The following is a 23,634-nucleotide window of genomic DNA, read 5'->3' as shown; positions in this document are numbered from 1 at the left end:
AACCCATGGTATAAAACTTCTTTCAGAGAGCTTTTGGGATGACAGCCAGGAGAAATGGTCAGGACATGGTCATCATGTCCAGAACAAGCAGACATCACACAGAACTTGTCATGATTTCATTTTTCAACTAAACCAGTTGAATTGCTTACTGAAACTTAATATTAGTTATTTCCACTTAATATGATGAGTGCACTGGATTTCAGTTTTATGCCCTCTCTGTTTGGGAGCAGACAGGTCTTCTGAATTCATGCTCGGGGATGTGTATGATTGGGCTGCAGGGCAGTGTGGTGATAAACTACAGAAGCCCTTGCAAACCTGATAAAGCTAATAAGAAGAGAAGGACAAAAATCAAATTACCATACAAGTAAATGCCATTTCTGACATTAAAGATGAAATAATCCTCGATGGCAGTGGTGATTTTGACTGTGGCACTATTGTATCCTTTGCTTATGCTGGCAGACTCATGAAAGATTCAGATTCAATATATCATGAAAGTATAGAAAGCTGCAGATGGATGGATTCTTGAAATAATAACCACCAGTACAAAGTGTCAAAAAACACCTTTATTGAAAATTTTAAAAAAAGATCGCAGGAAATTAATACATTCATGTATTTTGGAAATATTTACCACTTTATACTCCATCTGAGGCAGGAATGTATTTCTCTAATCACAATGGTAACAGCTATATGAACATCATGTAATGCCAACCCATAACGATTCTAAATCCCACTCACACAATTAACACTATCAGAAATGATAACAACCCCTACCATTTCCACACTAATGAAAGGACACAACTTTGGCATTAGCACTGTCAGAGAACTTATTTCCACAAATGATTGACACCTGCTCCATCCACCCTCCTACAAAACACCTGGAGCTCCCATCTCTTCTCACAGACAAACTAAAAACAATAAGATGATCAAGAAGTTTCTAAAAACTCAGCATCTGTCCAAGTTCAGTGAGTATGAAGGTCTGACAACCACATGGCCCAGAATGGCAGTTGATTGATTTTAATTACTTTGGATTATTCCAGGTTGCAAAGACTGCTTACTGTAGTTTCTATAAACAGAGTCCATAAGCACAAACAGTCTACATTTGAGCCACACACACACACCAAAAAAAAAAAAAAAAAAAAAACAACACACACACACAAAGATGTGCAGCTGTTTTAAGGAGAACAAGAACAAATTAATAAAATACAAATCTTCAACACAAGAAGTAGATATAAAAAGGAGAAAATAAAGGTCACAATTTTGATATGTTTATGGACAAAAGACAGAATCATGTGTTTACACACAAGGTTCTGTCAGATTCTGTATGTTCAAATACAAATAGTTAAGAAGCAGAGGTGCTTTATCTAACACTGGTCTCTGTAACACCCTCAGGCAGGGCACTGAAAAAATTAACCATACTGTAAACATACTAGGGTGGGTGTGAGTACGTTACACCTGCAAGTTTGAGGAAAAATTAGCAGAATATTTGCAGTTTACCCAAACGGCATCTCTTGACTTGGACAGAAATATTAAGAGTCATTCAATTTCTTGCCAAGGGATGACTACCAAGATGGTGGATACCCTATTCATCAGGCTCTAGCTTGATAGCTAGCATCTTTTACTGACAAATGCTGTCCTTTCATCAGAAATAAAAGCTGCTACAAGTTTTTCAGTGAGCGAGTATACCATGGTAGTGTAAATACTGTTTCAGAAAAATTTGAAAAACCTCCAAAGAGACCATGTCTGCATCATTATTTCCTTAGTATTGATAAGATGTAAATAATGGGCCTCAAGACCCTGCATCCCATACCTTTTCCCTTTAGTTCCCGCACCAAAGCAGAAAAGAAAACCTAACATTAAAAGCAAGCCCCACTGCAAAGCCTGTGTTAAATGCAATACCTATTCCAGGTCTGTGGAACTAATGCAGAGCTTAATAATAATGCAGGTGGACAGCTGGAGGCAGATGGAAGAGCAGCCGAAAATTACTGATAACCACACTGATACAGAGGAGGAGACCTGGCAGTATTGACCTAACAGGAATGGGTGATGTGCTGGGCCCTGTACACTCATTTACAAAAGCACTTACAAAAATAAATATGTACAAGATAAGGTAGTGATGGGCTCTGGCGAAGACATGGCCCTGGGCTTTCAGAAAAACAAACTTTTCTTCTTCCTGTCCCGATCTTCTTAGATTGTTCAGAGTTTTATGAAAAGCTGTTCAGAAAAAAAGTGTTTCAATGGTTTTTCAGTATGTTGCCAATACAAATGCAGTCAGATCAGCCAATGCCAAGGATTAAATGACTTTGTAGGTTAGGTAGTCACAGAGGAGTGCAGGAATGGCCAGCGCCTCCACCTGCTGGGTGCTCATCACTCGACGGAGAGCCATTCTGCACATGTGCTGCAGACTGGCAATGCTACGTGGACACTCCCAGAAGTGCACGCTACCATCACGAGTCCTAAAACATAAATCAAAAGGAGAAAAAACAGAAAACTGAGCTAATATTTCAGAGAGCTCTAAATGTAGTAAGGTGCTAAATGTAGTAAGGTGGTGCAAGGAAGCTGAGGGAAAAAATGATGAGGCTTCCTTATCGAAAGTCAGGATGTGCCCAGGTGTAGTTTAACTTCAAATGTGTGTGTGTGTGTGTTAACAGAGCATCGTCAACATGTTGTGGCATCTTACCCAGCAGCAAGGACACTTCCTTGAGCAGAGAAGGCACAGCAGAGGCCATTAGAGACAGAGGCAATCGCCAGAGGAGCCCTTTCCTCAATGCTCCAGAAGCGAACCAGCCTATGTAGAGAGAAACAAACAAAAATAAATAAATAAATAAATGAATAAAATTGTCACAACCTAAACTGCAAAAATTTTGCTACCACCAGACCAATATCTGACCAGTGACCAAGCCAAATAGTTTCCTGTACTTCTGACTGGTTAACACATTTGTCTTAAACCTTTCAATCTTCCCATTTTTCTCCAACACTCTGAATAATAATGTGGGAACGTTGTGAAGCTTCCTCTCAACACTTTCCCAGCAATTCAGTGCTTGGACAGTTAGCAGTCAGAGTAATTGATAGCCACCTTGTTACAGTCATGTAACCCAGGACAAGCCAAAGAGACCAACAGTAGCTCTGCTTCTGAAACTTCCAAGAAGACATGAGTGTTGAAGAGAGAGCACAAACTGCACCAGACAAGCTTTTCTGCTATGCTCCAGTTGACTGTACAAACATACTCTCGAGAGGCCCAAAGACAAACACATGTGGGTTTGTCATGGCTCACTCTAGTTTTGTGTTCTAAAGTATTGTAAATAGACCACTTGCTTATATGCTGCTGAAACTGGTCTTGCTGATGCATAAAAAAAAAGATCATTCTCTTGTTTCTCGCCTTCTTTGTCTTTAAATCATTCACCAGACAAAAACAGTGAAAAACAAAACAAACAGATTTTAAGAATAAATAAAAACAAACAGATTTTAAGAATAAATAAAAACATACACACATACATTAAATTATATTAATATTACCTGTCATCTGTAACACTGGCAATGTGTCGGCCATCAGGGCAGAAGCTCACAGAGCGAACCCAGCGGTCATTTGCTCCTCCTGCAAAAATGGGTGAAGGAGGGGGGAAGAGGTGGCTGGGAGAAGACAAAAGCAGAAGTTCATAGAGCATCAGTAATAGAGCTTTTTGGATTCAAATTTTAAAACTCGCCGTTTGGAATGAAAAAAGTCATAATTTAAAAATTTTCATTGTACATCACATCGTTATAGCTTTTTATAAAGCATATTTATGGGTTTCATTGTGTTTGAACAGTGGACAGAAGATAGGAAGCTGGGGAAAGAAATCAGTGACTGACATGCAGTAGGTGGCTTCTTTTTGAAATTTTCATTTCAACCATGTGCAGTGGTGCAGTAAACAGTGAAGCGAGACAGCATTCCTTCAAGACCATGGTGCTACATATAACAGACAATCAACCCAGTACTACATATAGTGCAGTGTATATAATTTAAAAAATAAATAAATAAATAAAAAAAATAATAAAAAAAATCAAAGATTTCCTTATGCAGGCCTCTGCTGCTCACTCCAGAGCATGTCAAAAATAAATGCATTTTTGAGATTCATACGTTTCCTAGGTCATTATTGTAATTTGCTGTGGGACGAGACAACAGAGTGACATTCAGTTGGGCAGACTGAAGCAGGACAGGTTTGCCCACAGGAAGCGGAGATGAGAGTTGTTGAATTAATCACCGACTAAATCAAGGCAGATCAGTCGACTACCAAAATAATTTTTTCTTGCTGTACTACAGATGAAGACGAAATTATTAGTCCTCTTATGAAATTTAAAGTTTGTCAAAATTCTCAAATTTTCCCAATTCCCTTTTCAGCAAGCAAGGACTTTTCAACATATCATTTCTAAACATGCTAGGTTTCTTGAGAAAGCATAAATCATGTTTGCACAAAATAAAAGAATTAAGGATCAAGAAGTTATTGTGATCCCGCAATCACAGGGTGATCTAACAAAGCACTAGAATTTATTTACAAAAATGCAGCCTGTTCCCAGTGAGCCAATTCAGCTAAATGAGAAAAGGCTACAGGAGAATAAATATGCTTTTGATATAATGGATAACTGATAGAAATCCCTTGGCACTGTGCAAAGGGTTCTGAGAATTGAAATCTAGGTGGGGTGCAGGATTTATCCAGAGGAAACGGCATTATTATAACTATTCCACCTGAAATATGTCAGATCACAAGTTATTGTGCTACATGTGCAAATGTACAGATCACATTTTCATAGCACATAGCAACATTCAGGCATTAATATAACACATTTACACATATTCATTGATAGCTGTGTTTTCACAAACATTTCACTTTTATTCGCTACAGAGTCAGGAAAGAGAAGTTGCTTGCTGTTTGTGCACTGCTGAGAAAAAGACAGCTCAGTTTAATTAATTTCTGCTTCTGCTTTAAAAAAGCAGCATTATTGAGGAGCAATAAGTGGGGCTCACTTGTCAATACTCAGCGTGAGGACTGAATGAAGAGTTTTAGGACAGAACCAAAGTATTGGCACTGGGATCACAACTCAGTCATCCACAGAAAGTCCTAACATACATGTGCCGATCACATCTCCCCCACAAAACTCAAACTGCGCCTCTTTAGTAAACCCAGTCAAAAGGCAGCTTTGGGCTGCAGCAGATGTTAGTAAATATGTCCCTAAAACTTCCTTTTGCTTTAAAAGTGCAGTTGTCATTTAAATAACTTGCATAAAACCTAGTGGTGAATAATCATGTCTCAGTAGATTCAACACAGCGAACACTCGGCATTACATTCTTAAGGAGACTAGTGTAAAGCCGTTCGGATTCTCAGCGCACTCCTCTTCTCTTTTCCCCAAGTCCTTATCTCACATTTCCTTGACCTCAATTAAACCTCAACGTCAAGGAAACGAGTTAGGCAAAGCCAATGGGGGACTTTTGGAACACTTTCTTTAAAGGAGATTTATTTTAGTTTACTTAGGGCTGCCGCTCAAACGAGCAACATTTTGTTTACCAAACAAATGTGTACTAACATAATATTGAATATCTGTGTTGTTTGGATTTCTTCTTACCCCAGTTCCAGGAGGATTGTGGCCTTATGGTGGTCCCAGACAATCACTCGGGTGTCATAAGAGGCGGTAGCTAACAATGCTCCATCTGGCGAAAACTCACAAGACACCACATCATGGTGATGTCCCTCCAACTTTCGGATCAGCGTGAACTTATCCATGTTCCATAGGAACACCTGCAATAAAGAATGACACGTTATAGCCCATGGAATGATTTAGACTGTATGACTATAGATGTGTTATCTTACACTAATTATCACTAGATGCACAAAAATCAACTAGAAATTAAATTAATTAAATTAAAAGGAATTAAATCAGAAAAATAGTTATGCTCAAATTATGCTCAGTGTCACTATAATGCTTTGTAACCTTAAACCAGGCAGAAAAAATAAATAGCAGAGCCTTGCTAACGTGCAGTGCTACACATCACCAACACTATGCCAATAAGAACACTTTCCTACAATGACAATAAAAATAACAAACATTTATATAACTGTAAAGCTTCTACATTAGAATTTACATTCATACATCTTTCATTACATCAGTAAATGAGCTAAATGTACACTATTTTAATAAAAAAAAAGTCTACACAAAAAAGAGAAAATAAAACAAGTAGTAACTTAAGGTAACATAAAGTTACTCCACTGGTTTCCCCTTTCAGAGATTTAGTTCACTGTGTTTACAATAGGCTCGCATCTCCGGCAGAAGCCTACGAAGAGAGACTGCAAGAGAAAAGAATATTTATGGCCAAAGGATCGATACCTCTGGCAGAGTACACATATGCACGCACATGCGATTCGCGCGTGCCCGCACACACAAACAGACACGAACATACAGGCACACACACACACACGCAAAAAGTGACAATTTGCATAAGCCTTTTTCTTTTAATGTCAGCCATGGTCAGAATGTTTATTAATAATGTCTTTGATTTGTGGCATTTATCACAGGACTGTACGAGTATGAAACTTTTAGGGCCTGCCACTGACTAATTATAGGAAACTATAAATGATGCTGGTCGTTAAAACCTTATTTAATGGTCTATAAAAAATACAGCTTGCAATCTAATACTACTGCTTAATCTTTCTGTATGGGTTCTTTTCTTTTTTTGTCGTCATTTTTCAGTTAAAAGAAACAACATTTTTCACAGCTGAATTCCTGAAATGATGGCAGAAAGGTTGAGGTAAAAAAAAAGAAAAAAAGAAAGAGCATAAAGTATTGCTGCTCCCTTTTATTTGTTTAGCGATGGCAGTGCATGTGTGTTTGGGTGGGGGGTGGAGCATAGGGCCACCATTTACATGACAGTTTTAAAACTACAATTAATAAAGTAAATAGAGCAACCGCGACAGCAGAAGTAGACAGACACGGAGCAGCACCTACGTACAGAATGACCTTGCAGGTCAGGATGCCAGGCTGCCCCTGGCCAGGCCTTTGGGCATTGCGCACTGTGCGTCCGTGGTTTACACCAGCTGCTCAAAATGTCAGCGCAGCGCTCCTTTCAAAACCAATCACACACTGAGTTTTACCACCACCTGTGACAAGGAGAGCAAGACACACACTGTAGGGACATAAAACCTAACAAAACTATCACCACGTTAAGAGTAATCTAGGTTTGTGATACTATGCATAAGGTTAGCCAAAGCTGGCCAGTCCATGGAATTGCTATTCAGCAACATGTTTGACTTGTAAATGATTTACAATGATTTCGAATTTTTTAAAATGAAAAAAGTATTTTTGGGGCAATTTATGTTTAAGTTAAACATTCCCCAGTATTAAAGAGGTTTTTTTGTTTTGCCTCTCCCACTTCCATGTCCATACTAAAAGATTAACTTCAGCTATATAACATTCATAAAAACAATTGTCTTCTTCATACTTCATGCATACTTCAGAACAAAATCCCTTTTTCACAGCATACAAAAGCCAAACAGAATCTAGATCCAAGCACTTGACTGTTGACACCGAGCACAGTTTATATTAAAGGTAGACAAAGAGGTTATGGGGTCTAATTGAGGTTTGATTGAGCATAACTGATCACAAGCAACTGCACAAAGATTAGCTAGGACACTCATAAAAATGAGTACAAAGGAACTTGTTTACGCACCGACTTTCCTGCACCAACCGAGCACAGAATGGAAGAGTCAGGGGAGAAGGAGCTGCAGTACACCCAGTTCTGATGGCCCCTCAAAACCTTCACCATATTACCTACAAGAGAAAATGACCGGGCTCATTACTCTGAGTGCAACATTTCTGTCACAACCTATATGCCAGTCTTACATTTTGATCATGTTTATATTGTTTTATTTAATCAATATTTAACCAGGATATTTAGTTTCCCGTGAAGATCGTGATTAGAAATAACTGGTCAATATATTTTTGAACCACTGCCGTGTTAAGAGTTAAGTGTTAGCTGCATATTTGCTAAAATTGCTGCTACTCATCTACTAAAAAGTAAGCAATTGGTCTTTTCACAACACTTATTTACACTGCTCTTTTATTTTGCGATATTACTTAGTTGCATTAACATTTTTAACTGACACAATGTATGGAAGGATTCAGGGTTCTGGTGTTGCATCTAAGGTTCCCATGATCTGCAAATACTCTCAAGGCAGCATGTGGTTAGTGTTTTAAGTGAGATTCATGGTTCAGCATGGGTAGCGTTCTGGGGTTGGGCCTTCAAAGAGCTCCATTGTCAGATAGAGGCAGTTTACAAAGTTTGTGGTACAACTGGTCTATGGGTCACGCTTGCTTGTGCTATTGTTGGTCTGCCAGCAAGCTGCAGAGGAGAGCGAAGTTACAACATACAAATTGCTGATGTGAAACAGAGTGTTAAAAACAATGGAAAGTGCTTACTGCAGCTAGTTTTGCTTTTTGCAATTCTTCCATTCCTAGTGAACTCTGTTATCGCTTTCCTTTCTTATTCTGGCCCACTTGTCAACCAATAACCAGACACAGAGGTCATATGTATCCAGTCATGTGCAGCTAGGATTTTGGAAAACTGCAGGACTTTGTGTGTCAGGATGTCTGCTCTGCTAACTATCTAAACAGCAGTATGATGAATGCAAACAGACGCATTATTTGACATAAATTAATCTTGAAGCAGCATCTGGGTAATAAATGGAACTAAGACTCTTGTGTTTGTCAGGTTGCATTTTCTCAACATTAATAATAATAATAATAATAATAATAATAATAATAATAATAATAATAATAATAGGGACTTATCACTTCACTTCTTCATTGTGAACTCAGTGTAACTGTAAACACTGTTTGCTTTTCTGGTTTTAAAGACCAGGGGCCTTATATTTCAACTGTGAACAGCATGGTCTCAGTTAAGAAATGAGGCTATTACTTCTTTGCACTGGAACGAAAAGCAAAGAATAAGGTTGGTTTTTAAAGTCAAAAACAGCTCATCCACTTACCATCATCTTTGAGATCCCATACACGAAGGGTCTTATCTCTGGATGCTGACACCAGCATCAGACTGCCATCAGGAGCAAAAGTTAAGTCTCGTACTACATCTGTATGATCCATCAGATTCAGCAACAGTTTTCCTACAGAAAGCAAACCAAAGAAAGTAGATTAAAAGAAATGTCAGTCTTCACAGGCAACAACACAATTTCAGTTCTAAAGCTCCAGCTTTGTTTGTTTCAGGGACGAAAACCACAAGGTTAAAAATGAACGAAAAACTGATTTTAATTGCCAACTGAAAATTAAGAAAAAATACACTTGTGTTGCAGATAATAATGGTACCTGAAAGACAGGCATAATCAAGGACATAAGGTGTTAACTTGAGGAACAACCCTCAACTAGACTTTCTTTTGGAGCATTTAGCCCTAGGGGTTGGGTGGGATGGAGAGACTGCTGATTTCTCACGGTGCCTCCAAAGAGACATTTTTTTTCTTTTTTTCAAATTTTTTTTTTAAAATTAAGAACAAAATCCGACATCTATAATTCCACAGAAGCCACACATTAAATACTTTTAGAAATTTTGTTCGTTCACTGCAAAGCCGAACTATAGAACTGTAGCTCCATCTCCAGCTTTAAATTGGTCACATATTTGTATATCTTCCCAATCTACAAACCAAATACCAAAAAGAAAATATATATTTTTAAAAAGTCTCTAAAGGACTGTTGTTTCACGGCATTTTAAACTCTAAGGTAAAAATCCTATAATAATACAGAGAAATTTTAATTGCAGCATTGATGAAACTGGGATGGGGTTATCACAAGGGACAGGAAAATTAGTGGTACTACAAGGAAACAGCTAGAGAAACATTAAACAAATTAATTAGCTTAATTGGCAACATTGTGTGCCCCAGGGACCATCTGGCTGGTTATCAGAGATCGGTTTTCTGACGGTATGGGGGCACACTAGTGCCTATGGAATTGGCAACTTGCTCATCTGGAACAACCATTAGCCTCCTAGGACCTGGCGTCCACATATGTGGATATCACATTTCGGGTTCATTTTTCTCAGAAACAAAAATCAGGTAAAAAAAAAAAAAAAAAAAAAAAAAAAAAAAAAAAAAATCTGGTAATTCTTTGTTTGTACATTCATCAGGTCCCAGTATAGAATAGAATTCAACTTTATTGTCATTGCACATGCACAGGTACAGGGCAACGAAATGCAGTTTGCATCCATCCAGAAGTGCTTTAGTGATATAGATATATTACAATATATATTAGCAATAGTATAGATATGTAAGTATATTACAGATATACGCTTCCATCTAGAAAACATCTTTTCCAGGAAAGGCATAGTATACTTCATCAAGGTAACTGTAGAGGCTAAGCCTACGCTTGAAGCCACTGAGGTGGTCGTTAACGGGGGTGACGCGATGTCACTGGTATGCATGAATTAAGTTCACAGTCCAATAAATCCAGCAGTATGTATCTTGTCCTTTTTGGTCTTTATTCTGTATCGACTTAGCATAACAGCGCAACGTTCACAAACTGTTTGCCTTCTTAATGACACACCTGACGCCGATTACGTGCGTCTACCTTAAATACCTTTACATTACATAATCAAAACAGAAAAAGGTGACCTCTAGTGACCACATAAGGTATTAACCCAAGAATGGCTCCTACACCCCGGCCCCTAATTGAAATGGCTATCAGACATGGCAATTCTAATCACAAAGAAAATAAGGAGCCACTAATACAGTCTACTTTAGACCTATACATTCACATAAATAAACATAAGTAACACACTTTTAACCTTGAAATGGGAAAGCATTTGCAAATCACTGAGCCAACTTTTCCACTTTTGCAACATGGTTTGGGGTATTGGTTCATCCCATCCCAGTTTCCTTTTGCAAAGCTCCTGCTGCATTCCTTTGGCAGGCAGCAGGACTGGTGCAAGACACCCCAATGGATCGTAAATGGAACTTGATATTGATAACATTCCACGCCTAGTACAGGATTTTTGAGGGATATCCATTTTGAAGTTGAATGTATCAGTTTCCACGCACCACTGCAAGCCCAGAGCTCTTTCTACCGGAAGTTTGTCTCTGTCAAGATTTAATTCTTTCAAGTCTTTAGCCCTTTGCTCCTCAGAGATACTTTGCAACAGGGTGCGATTGTTACTGACCCACTTGGTCAGTGTAAATCCTCCCCTTTGACAGAGTGCTGAAAGATCCTTGACCAAATCGACAGCATCTGAGGTGGAGGCCACACTCTTTAAACAGTCGTCCACATAGAAGTTCTCTTTCAGCGTTTCACATACCTTGTCTAGGAATTCAGTTTTATTGTCCTCAGCCGTTTTTCTCAAAGCGAAATTGGCGCAGCTCGGGGAAGATACTGCACCGAACAGATGAACAGTCATGCGAAACTCAATTATGTCCTTGCTCAGATCTCCATCTGGCCACCATAAAAAACGCAGAAAGTCTCTGTCCTCTTTGGCAACTTTAACTTGATAAAACATTGCCTTTATGTCACCCATAAATGCGACTGGATCCTGTCGAAATCTAAGCAAAACCCCAAGCAATGTGCTTGTGAGATTAGGACCTTGTAAGAGCTGCTTGTTTAATGATGTCCCCTGGAATGATGCCCCACAGTCAAATACAATTCTTATGGATCGTTTTCTGGGATGGTAAACTGCGTGATGAGGAATGTACCACTTCTTTCCATTTTCGCAAGACAGCTGCTGTGAAGGTATTTGCTCTGCATATCCATTACTTATCATCTCGTCCATAAAGTTTTTATATTCTTTATGCAACTGTTCATTCTTGAGAAGTTTTCGTTGTAGACTTTGCAATCTTTGTTTAACTATGGAGAAATTGTTTGGCATCTTTATGTTATCCTTTTTAAAAGGTAACTTCAAACAGTAGTGTCCATCTTCCATTGTTGCAGATTTTTCCATGATCTTCATGAACTTAAGGTCCTCCCTTGACAAACCCTTTTCCTCTGTAACCCTTTCATTAAAGTCATAGTTATATTGACTTTTCAACATCTCCTCCAGCTTACAAACAGATATCCTATTTACAACTGTTGGTGGGTGCTCGCTGTCCAAGTTGCTTTTACCATCTTCCATGGGCCCATTTATGACCCAACCCAATGCTGTTCTTATAGCATATGGGCCATTCCCCTGGCTATGAATGACCTCCCATGGTTCCAATAACTTGGGAGTGTTGCATCCAATCAACAGGTCCACATTAGCCGTTATGTGGGGAATTTTAACCTTTGACAGATATGGCCACCTGATCAGATCTTCCTCCTTTACAAAGTTATCCGTGGTGACAGGCATCCTTTCCTGTGTTAGGATTTCTGGAAGTTCATAGAAGGCATTGCTGCCTAAACCAGAAACTTCAAGACCAGTAAGTGAGTGGGCAGAGACGACCTTTTCTTGACCCATTGTTTGTAACAGGAAGTGAGTTCTTTTGCCCACAAGATTTAGCTTTTGCATGAGGTGTTCTGAACAGAAGCTAGCTGAACTGCCAGGATCTAAAAAAGCATGTCTGTATGACATGACTACCTTTAACAGACTTTATTTGAACTGGCAGAATGGAAAGCAAACCGCTTTCTCTTCCGGCCCCTGTATGACCACAAGTTTTTACATTCTTTGAAGAGGAGGGCTCTCCATAGCATTCAGGACTTACACCATCGTTATCAATATGGAGGACAGTGGGATGACCTTTACCACACGTTCTACATATCAAACGCTTAGCACAGTCCTTGCTTGTGTGCCCAGCACCTAAGCAACCAAAACACAGCCCTTTCTCCTTTAGAAAAAGCATTTTGTCTCTGTGCTTCTTCCGCTGAAACTGTTGACACTCCTCCAGTGTGTGTCGTTGAGTACAGCAGACACAAGATGGCTTTACTGTAAAGTCATGGCTTGTTGTAGTAATCAGCCTTTCCGTGCTGTAGGTTTTATTCATGTTCATGGGTGTGGCTGTAGCAGCAAAGCTGTTCCCTTTAATTTGTTTGCTTGGTTGTGACTTCAGTCTGTTGTCAACCTTTGAGACAGGGCTTGTTGACGTTACATTCTGAATGTCCCCAAACAAAGGATCTGAAAGAATTTTCACCTGCTTTTCAATAAATGCAACCAAATCTTCAAACCGAGCTCTGTGTTTAGAGGTTTCCAATATATCATATGCGAACGCTCTCCATTTCTCTCTCATTTTATATGGCAACTTGCACAAAATGATTTTCATGTTCACTGGCATGTCCAGTTCCTGCATATGTTGCAATGTTTCCATGACATTACAACTCCCACGTAAGAAAAGAGAATATGCTTGCAATGATTTCACATCTTCATTTTTAATTGCAGGCCAAGATAACGCCTTGTCAATGTAAGCAGTTGCAATTTTATATTCATTTCCGAAGTGTTCTTTGAGCAGTTGCTTTGCTTGTATATAGCCTTGTCCTGCAGCCATATGTTGACAACTGCGTACCAGCTCTCTCGGCTGTCCTGTTGTAAACTGCTCCAAATAATACAAGCAGTCCCTCTTATTGGCCTTTTCTTCCACTCCTTGTTCAAACGCATTAATGAAAGAGATGTACTGAAGAGGATCACCATCGAATACAGGTATTTTCCTGGATGGTAATGACGATGCACGCTGATGCTGAACAAGGGTTGCAGTTATTTCATTTTGTCTTTGTAAAATGGTACAAATGTCCTCCGACCGTCCTTCTGCCGCTGTAGGAATTGACCTGGGCGATGGAGGATCCACATTGTGAAATTGCATTGTGATGACCGTTTGAGCTTGTGGCTCACTTTCAATTTCCGTTCCTGGCAGGATCATTGCAGATATGTTGCTTTCAGTCTGTACTATTTGCACTGCAGGTTTATCTTCATTGACTGGTGTACTAGGCTTGACTGTGGCTGAAGCAGCTGTTTTCTTGATTTCCCTTTCATAATATGAATTCATAGCATTGGACGATATGTTAAAGCTATTAAAACAGCATGGGTTTGTAAGGAGAAGAGACCAAGTGCTGAACTGGCCTGCCTGGAGTCCAGATCTTTGGCTATCTAAAAACTAATCATGCATATCAAGAAATAAAAAAAATAAGTCAAAGATGCAGGAATATTGAGTGGAGAGAATCCTGTATTAGACAAAAATGAGACAACAATCCTCTCCCAAAAGTCCACCAACTGGTCGCCTCAGTTTCCAGATGTTTATGAGCTGTCAAAAGAAGGGACTTGTACAGTTGTAACCATGACCTGACTTTTTTTAATGTGTTGCTGCCATTAAATTCAAAATGACAACATTTTGTTTTCTTCAAATGGCACGGTCTCTCAGTTTACACCTTTGATATATTTCCTATGGAAAATAAAATGTTCAACATTTGCAGAGTTGGGTTTATATTTCATATATTTCATATATTTCATAGATTCAAGTATCTAACATGATTATCAACTGGTGAAGCTGAAGAGAGCTACTTCTAATTAATGATGATGTGTTCTCACCAGTGTAAACATCCCAAATCTTGATGCGACCATTGTTGAGGCCTGTTGCCAGGAGCAACTGATCCTGTCCAAACTTGAAGCGATGCCACTCAATGTTGACACAGCGGCTGTGCTTTTCTGGTACTGAGGAACCAAAGGCCAATCCCCAGACAATATCACCACAATCTATGGTGTGTTCTGGTGGCTGGCCTGCTGCTGGGACTACTTGACCACCATTGCTGCTCTGACGAGACAAATGCCGAGGGCTCAAGGCATTGGTATCCTCTTCTCCATGGTCCACTGAACTACAGCAAAAAAAAAAAAAAAAAAAAAAAAAAAAAAAAAAAAGAGTGGAGAAAGAAGGATGTCAATTATGGAACATGGTCAAAGAAAGGAAAGGTAAAAAGCTAAAACAAGTCTAAAACATGTAGCCTAACTTTGGTAGATGTTTCCAGTACAGCTGCAGTGATTCAGACTACCTCTAATAACTTGATTATGAGAAACCATTGATGCAAATTCCTTGCTATGATGTTTTATTTAAATCCATACAACAGTCAGTAGTGACCATGTGTCCATGAGCACAGTGTGACGTATCACATGTCTAGCAGTCATGATTTGATGGCGGGATGGAGGCAATTGCTCTTGGGTATACATGAGGCCCAGTTTTTAAAGGAAAGATTGACTGCAGCAATCTACTGCAGATGTCAAGAGATCTTAGTTTCCTTAACAAAAACAGGTGACACACTCCCTTTTTGTATAGTTCATCTATAAGCAGGGACCAGTCCAGTTTGTTTATCTCGGTGTAAAACCATCCCAAAAATTTACACAGGGTAAAAAAGGAGGCCTGAATTTCCTTGGCTTGGCTCAACTGATGGAGCTGGTTGTCCTGGAGTAGTTGGTGGTGGAGCTTCCGGTAGGCACCACCCAGTGTGTCTGCTGCCACCGGCCCACCAGATTGGACACAGCGGTAGCCCTGGCAGGGGCCATCTAGTGGCCCGGCAAATGTGAGTCGCTGGGGCTGCTACATCCGTTGCCACGGCGGCTGGTGGAAGCAGAGCAACAGCCACTTTCTCCAACTAACCTAGGCTGTATCCCAATTCAGGGTCTGCAGCCTCAAAGGCCGCATTTTAAGGCCGATTACGTCACAGCGACGCGACGAAGGCTGCCCCAATTCAAAGGCTGCTCGAAATGCAGCCTCAAATGAGTCCTTTATTTCCCTGAATTTTGAGGATGTGGCGGTGTAGACTTCGTGGCCCAACATATCCCAGAATGCATAGCGCGGCAGTGTGTGTGGATAATTTTGCTGGAAAAAAAACGGCGGAAGAGGGGCGCCCAAAGAGTAAACTTTTAAAAGTAAGTACTGAATATTATGTCACTTATTTATGTGCAAATGTTTAATAACGAAGAACAAAACATTACTGTTGGCCACATGTCGGCAAAGTTATGTGACATTAGTGATGTTTGTACTAACTTGGTTTTAAAGCCTTTACTTTAAAATATACGCCGTTCAATAGTCGACCTTAATCTTATAGAGAATGTGATGATTTTATGGATAATTAAAGTCAGTCATACATCCACAAACACAACAGTTTTGCAGTCCTGAATATCACAGCACAAGCAGGATTCACTGCACTGTTAATGTTAGCTATGTTATATTGCTGCCTCTGTTCGGTGGTGTTGAGCCAAACGGACTTTAACGTGTGTTTGAACGACCTGACGGTTCACTCGTTAAGCTGAAAGAAAGATGCTTCAATCACAGCAGTCACACATGTGTCCACTGTACCATCTGGGAACTCTTCTTGTTTAGCACTCGTAATAACACAAACACTAAATCCTCCTTCACTCCTCGCATTCCACCAGTGTGTGAATACGAGAGTGAATGAATAGTGGCATTGTAAAGCGCTTTGGGTGCCTTGAAAAGCACTATATAAATCCAATCCAATCTATCATTATTATTATTATTATTATTATTATTATTATTATTATTATTATTATTATATTCTGAGGTAAGTTGATCTATAGTGTTACATCATATTCTATAAGGATGTTATGTGTTTGTAGACTTTCTGCCCAGTTTGACCCATTTAGCAGAAGTCAGCCTGTTTAAGGCTCTGATATCTGTTCTGTATGACTTACAGCAGTTATGACATGGTCTGATTTTCTCACCCAATAAACAAATATTTAATATATCAGTCTACTCTTCATTTCATCAGAAACAGTTATCACAGCTCGTACATTTGCTTTTTCCACATATATGTAAGCATTGAGCAAAATGTAATAATGCCAACATACTGAAAGAACAATATTTGTCTCTTATATATGATACATCTATATATACACTGTCAAAGATACTTGTCTTTGAGTGAAGATTTAAGGTGATAGGACATAAATAACTGCAACTTGAATCTTTACTGAAGCTCAGTATTTGACACAGAGTTCAACCCTCCAACTCCCTCCCCCGACCCAAGAGAGACTTACTGCATACTGGCAAGGTGCCAAAGGGTTATACAACAGGCTATGGTTCATAAATATCCTATGGTACCAGTGGAAATTTTATATATGGGCAAAACTTAGAGGCTAAATGATACGGGCAGCATGCACCTATTGAATATGAGAATGAACTGGCATGGTTTCAGTATGCTAATAGGGCAGTGTGTAGGGGTGTGTTCTCAGCTGGTAGGGACACAGGTCTGTGCTGAGCTCAGCGGTGACATGAGATCGTTCGACATGGACTCTGGGGGGAGGAGGAAATGGCAGGGCTTTCATGGGAGACCCTGCCAGCTCCAGCAATTAGCTCCAATGAAGGTGGAGCTGGTGAACCAGCTGGCCGTTCCAAAAGCACCTTTGCAGTGCCACAGCACACTTGTCTTGCAAAGAGTGTAGTACATGCACAGTTTCAGGTCATCTCTTGAGTTGGGATGCCGAAAGAGATACCAACTGACCAGGGCACATTGTTTATGTCTAGGACACCTAAAGAGGTGTACGAATTACTGGCCATTAAATCTGTTCAGACCGGTGTCTACCACCTTCAGACAGACGGGTTGGTGGAGCAGCTGAATAAGCCTTTGAAATCCATGATTCGTAAGATCATATAAGAGGATGAATGCAATTGGAACCACTGGCTGGACCCTATGTTGTTTACACTGCCAGAGTTCCCTAGGACTCCATGGGATTGTCTCTCTTTGAATTTCTGCTCAGCAGGAAGCCACATGGGGTGTTGGACCTAAATAAAGAAAGCTGTGAGGAAGGGCCAAACCCTGCTAAGAATGAAATTCAGTACATTCTGGACTTGAGAGCAAACCAATACACACTGGGTAGGTTATCTGAGAAAATGTGCTCTAGGCTCAAGAACATCAGCAGCGCCTGTAGAATAGAGAGGCTAGTCTCAGACAATTTTCAACCGGAGAAAGCTCTTGTATTACACACTTCTTTTAGCTCAAAGTTACTCGCCACGTGTCGAGGATCCTACATGGTCACACCCTATATGATAAAACCCAACAAAAATAAAGTTTGTGTAAAGATCAGAGCTACCAGACCAGTTGAAGCGCATGTTCCAGAATCTATAGATTACAAGTACAATCTATACTTTACTCAATACACATCAGCTGAGTGGTTTCAAATATTTTCAAAACAAATAGCAAACCGACTCAATTTGGCAAAAAATCAAAAATCATGAGGTTATGCATTTCTTCAGGGTGACTTAGATGTTCTGTAAAACAGTTTAAACTTGTACATAGTCTTCATTGATCTAATGACAAGTTATCAAAAGTTCAAAGAGATCCTACATGTAACCAATGCAGTCACACTACTGCATCCTTGTCATTTCCAAAACTAGATAGAATTTTTGGAATTCCATTTTGAGACCCTAACCTGTCTTTCACTGCATCATTAATAGCAGAGTAATAGAACTTGTGAGGTATCTTGAAAAGCATTTACAAATAAAATGTATTACTATTAATTTAAACTCCACAATTCTGTAAAACATGTCACATATTTATTAACTCCAATTCAAAATGTGATGTGGAACAAAATTCCTCTTTGCCTGTATGCACAAACTGCACACAACACTCTGTTGGAAAGCAGAAAATAGAATGTCATTAAAGACTTCTTAGGAATCTATTTTGTTAATATAATATTTATAATATTGATTCTCTCATTAAATAAAGAATTTTTTTGTTACTGCATAATTTCATATTAAAGTGGTATATCTGGTAAAATGGCACAAAGTGGATGCAGGACTTATTTCTGTTTTGTTTTTTTTGTTTTTTTTTATTGTTCTGTTTGACTGTTTGAGTGTCTGAAGAGCAAAAGCATGAGACTGGAAATATTACACTGATTAATTTAATTAACAAGTACCCAAAATTAACAGTCCCATTAATAACTGCATTTTGAAAGCCATGTGGTCAAGGGTGGAAATGGAAAATGTTCCTGGAGAAAATTTTGCATCTGCCACAAAAATGCAACACCACATTGAGTTTTGCTCTTTCTTCTAATAAAGGCATTTAGAGCAGACTAGCAGCAACCCACGCTGCCCACGACAGGTCAGGAGTGTAAACTGAACATAGTTTTTTCTGTTCAAATTTAAACCCACCACGAAGGCTTGTGCATTCTTCCAATTTACAAGCCCATCCATAAATTTACCCCCATTTGGCCAGTGGCAGGAGCTAATTTCCACCCATGCATGTGGTATGTAATTCAACCTACTGAAGACAGAAAGAAATATGAATTTTACCAAAGGACAGTTTTCACTGTGTACCATCTCTGCAGAAATGTGACTAAAAGCCTGAAACACTGGAATCTGCTCTGTAAAAAGGAAAACATGATACATTATTGTATGCATCTTGCATTTGAAGTCTCCTCTTCACTGCCTCTGAAGCGCCATTAAGTTTAGTTCAGCTCAGCTGTTTTAATAAAACACCAACATTGCTGTAGAGCAGGACTATGTGGGGCTTGGCTCTAAAGACTGCATGAAAAAAATTACATAACAGAGCCAAAGTTTTGGCACCATGCTTGCAGTTTTGAGCCATCCACTACTGCCAATAGTGTCACACTCGCTCTGACAACATTTCAACATCATTCTTAATAAATAAACAATTCTAGCAGTAACTAACTTATATGTATCTAACACAAAACAAGTTGTTCTTCTCTGCTTTAAAATGTAATTATGTTTGAAGTAAAATGCCTGCCACATTTGCGCATTTTATTATTTGATGGTACAGACCAACTCTAAATGCCAATGCACTGCAATCTGTCTTCATGTATACATTTGCCAGCAATTATTTGCAAACATTTGCCAATCTGTCCAAGATTGTCTGCAGTCTGTACAAGTCCAACTAAGATTAGCTGGCAACGGGTTGCCTCTCATCAAGCAATCTGTACAATTACCTCTCAATTGAAATTGCAAGTAGTTGCACAGTAATTCAGTGTGCAGCACCCTCAACCTCTGGGTGACTGCCTACTTACAATCAGTTCCAGATAGAAAATCAAGTGTTATCACACCATTGTCACACAGAGGCTGCTGTCCTTCTTTTCCTTTAATGTCACTGGGGCCCAACCAGCCACAGCCCTGATGGCCAGGAACAACAGGCACTTCTTTCTAAAGATAACTTCAACATGTGGCTCAGAGTCACAAGACCCTGGTAAGCGGAAAAACACACCATTAAGCAGAGAGTGAGCTGGTAATTCAAACCACGTGTTCTTGGCACTGACAAATGCATCTGATCTTTTAGCTTGAGGTTGGCAGAGACTGATTCAGAAGACAATTAAACAGCTAGAAAGCATGCAGAGTTTTACGTGTATGTAATCATGTAAAACTCATTCTGCTCTCCATCCTGCAACACAGAACAGCAGCTCATGCACCAATGTAATACTAATGACCAAATTCAGCTGGCTGTTAATCTCAAGAATTTGCACATTTCCACAACACCAGCCATTTGTTACCTAAAAGCAGTTTTCAACATGGAGGAGGAGCAGCTGTAACTGTGAGCCCCTCCTGCATGGCTGAGCTCCTCACCCTATCTCTAAAAGAGATGCCAGCCACCCTTCGGATAAAGCTCATTTCCATCACTTGTATACGCAATGTACAACGGACAGTACAGCGTCCGCATCACGTAGCCGAAGCCGCAATCTGTCTGTTGATCTATCCCTCCCCTCTCGAATAAGACCATGAGATACTTGAACTCCTCCACTTGGGGCAGCAACTTATCCCTGACCCAGAGTGGGCAATCCACTCTTTTCTGGCTGAGGACCATGGCCTCAGACTTGGAGGTGCCGATTCTCATTCCTGCTGCTTCTGTATGAATGTCAAAATTAAATCATGCGCCCCCCAAAAGCAGCCCCAGCAATGGTAAATGCTCTGTTGTATGAGATAGCACAAAAATTTAATTGTAATCCAATCAAAAAATAATTAAATTAATTATCCTAAAAGCCTCAGTGTCTCATTTTTTTTTCCATAAATTTGAAGATTTTTATAATTAGTTGGGGGTTTATCTAAGAAGCAAAACAACAACACAGAAAACATGTACTCTATTACTATAAAAAACAGGCAAACATACTACCAAGGTAGTTATGATAGTGATATAAAAAGTGCTTGGTGCTTTAAGAAAATAAAGAGAAAAAGACATGAAGGGAAACAAACCAAAAGAAACTTACAAGCTGTTCAGGCATTTTGTCCAAGGGATAAGCCTGACAATGCGATGCCCCTGAGACCAAGCAAAGTAGGAACCATTGGGTGCAAAGGCCACTGTCCAAGCTTCACGCCCAGACTTCTGGTCAAAGGGAGCAACAGGCACCAGGAGTTCGCCAATGAACTTTGCCTTACCTGGAAAAAGCAATAACATAACTTTTTTTCAGCTACATTCTGTAACAAACTGAATGTGCGTCATTTTTCAGCCCAAATAATGCACATGAAACTAACTTCTTTATCTGGCACAGACACAGTTTGTTCACTGGTGCAGATACCTGATTGGCTAATGTGCAAACCATACCATTGTACAACGGGGGAGGGGGGGAGACATAGTTATATTCTCTCAGCTATAATGGGCTATACGCTGATATATGAACTGTCTACAATTAACCTCTGCAGATCCACTATTAACTTTTTACGTTTGGAAATTTACTTTTTTCAAGTCCATTTCTACAGGATATCAAAGTCTACGTCGCAAAGTAACCTTTGGTTAACTTACGTCTTAAATTCCGGATACACAACATACTGGCAGTTTCATAACTGCATTCTTCACATAGCGCACAAAATGGAATCGTTGTGCTTTGTGTTCAGGTGTGTATATATATCGGGGTTACTTGGTAAGACCAATATATAAGTTAATGTCAACACATTTTTGCAACAAGTAAAATAACAGCAACAATAAAACAAATACTGCATTGTTTACATGAGTGAGTAGATAAATATAACTCCGACAACGTCTATACAGTTATGAAGGTTGTCTTTTTGTGTGCAAGAATGTGTGAAGGTACGTGCATTAAGTAAACCACTAAAGGCCTACATGGGGCTGACGTTTATCAATTCTGATTTTAGGATTAAATAAGACGTTTAGTACCTAACTACGGTTATAGCTAATAAATAAGCAATAAATAAAAGTAATACAGTTAACATGCTAAAGCTACGAGCTCGGTTTATTAGCCATGCAACGTTGGCGTGCAAGCACGCACGTACATCCCTGGGCGGCTATGGTTCTCGCTGTTGTAGGAAGAATGGCTCTCGGCCACTGTTTGTATCAGCAAACCAGCAACAGGGAAACGCTGCACTAACGTATAAAATGGTTTTTATCGTGGATATGCATCAAAATAACAAACCGCACTGAGCTAATATAACAGCAGGGATACATACGTATATAAACCCAAGAAACACTGACAAATAAACGACATCTCTTAACTTAATTAAACTTTGCTTTACCGGTTTAAGCTAAGTAGCCACTAATTCGACATCTTATTTAGTAACAATGTTTTGAAAGTCCACATAGTCTGGTGGAAACAAAGAAAGTTTTACAGTTTGGCATTAGATAAAAAGCACTAAGACTAAAATACCAGGACATCGTTCAGCGTTCTCACCTGCATTCACAAAAACAATACATGTAAAATGTTTTACTTACCTAAATCATTTTCGTTCACAGAGTCTGGGAAGCTTGCCATCTAAATAAGGGCACAGACCTAAGAAAAAGTCGGACACGCACTATGAAACAAAGATGTTTGACAGAAATCTGGGTGCGGATTTATACAGCGAATTTTTCGTTAAAAACGTATGCTAAATTCGGTTAAATCCCTCCGCCAAGCTTCACGTCTGGGGTGGAAAATACAATCTTCGTTTGGCGCGTCTTTTTACTTGAGTACTTCGGCAGTAGACGTTATCTTTGAATCTATAATTATATTGGTAGTGTTTTAACACGTCGCGTTAAAAACTATATGACTCGCTACGCTTTAGATTTCTTACGATCCGTAAAAATACAATGGCTGCCAACTGAACGGTACAAAGGCTGAATAACACCGTGGGAGGGGTTTAATTCTACGTCAGCACAGTTGCCATGGCAATTTAGCCCCCCCTACACCCCCCCCCCCCCCCTTTTTGTCTGACGTGTCCTGCGCATCCAGTCATTTGACGTTGTCGGCAACTAACAAAATGGCGCATCCGTAACCATCTGATGGAACACTTTTTTCATGTTTATGTCACAATTGACGCCACTCACAGACAGCTACTCAGTTTACCAGTATATCTTTAAAAATTACAATATTGTTTTCAATTCATTTTATTTATTTAGCACCAATTCCCAACAACAGTTGCCTCAAGAAAAATATCTTACAACAATACAGAGAAAATTGTCCCGATTATCGATTATCCCCTATTAGCAAGTGCTTGGTGGCAGTGGGAAGGAAATACTCCCTTTTAATAGGAATAAACTTCAGTCAGAAACTGTAATTGAAGATATATGTGACCACAGAGTGTCATCATGGTGTTTACCAATTTTAGAACTGAGTAACTGAGCAAGAAGGGCCATATCAAGACGGTGACCAAGAACATAACAAAACTTCTGCAAGGACAGAAAAACCTGCCACAAGAGGAGCCATCTCATCAGCTACAGCCTGTTTGAAGCTAATCCAAATGTTTTTAAAACTAAAAGAGTAAGAGAAAAAAATATTTTAAG

General features: G+C 39.4%; 1 protein-coding gene across 1 annotated transcript; it reads right to left on the bottom strand.

Annotated features, from left to right (window-relative positions):
- Positions 1-2,199: 2,199 nt before the first annotated feature.
- On the bottom strand, positions 2,200-22,980 carry wsb1 (WD repeat and SOCS box containing 1). Its single transcript, XM_080889530.1, has 9 exons — positions 22,588-22,980; positions 21,131-21,299; positions 14,501-14,784; positions 9,012-9,143; positions 7,694-7,794; positions 5,596-5,768; positions 3,514-3,627; positions 2,678-2,785; positions 2,200-2,453 (listed from the first exon to the last, which is right to left on the bottom strand). The coding sequence occupies exons 1-9, from the start codon at positions 22,625-22,627 to the stop codon at positions 2,291-2,293; spliced, it is 1,284 nt and encodes a 427-aa protein (XP_080745656.1). The 5' UTR covers positions 22,628-22,980; the 3' UTR covers positions 2,200-2,290.
- Positions 22,981-23,634: the final 654 nt, after the last annotated feature.

The sequence above is a fragment of the Rhamphochromis sp. 'chilingali' genome, assembly GCF_963969265.1.
Source record: "Rhamphochromis sp. 'chilingali' genome assembly, chromosome: 8".
NCBI classification, from domain to species: domain Eukaryota; kingdom Metazoa; phylum Chordata; class Actinopteri; order Cichliformes; family Cichlidae; genus Rhamphochromis; species Rhamphochromis sp. 'chilingali'.
The sequence above is the reverse complement of the archived record's forward strand: the minus strand, read 5'-3'. Positions and strand labels throughout refer to the sequence as shown.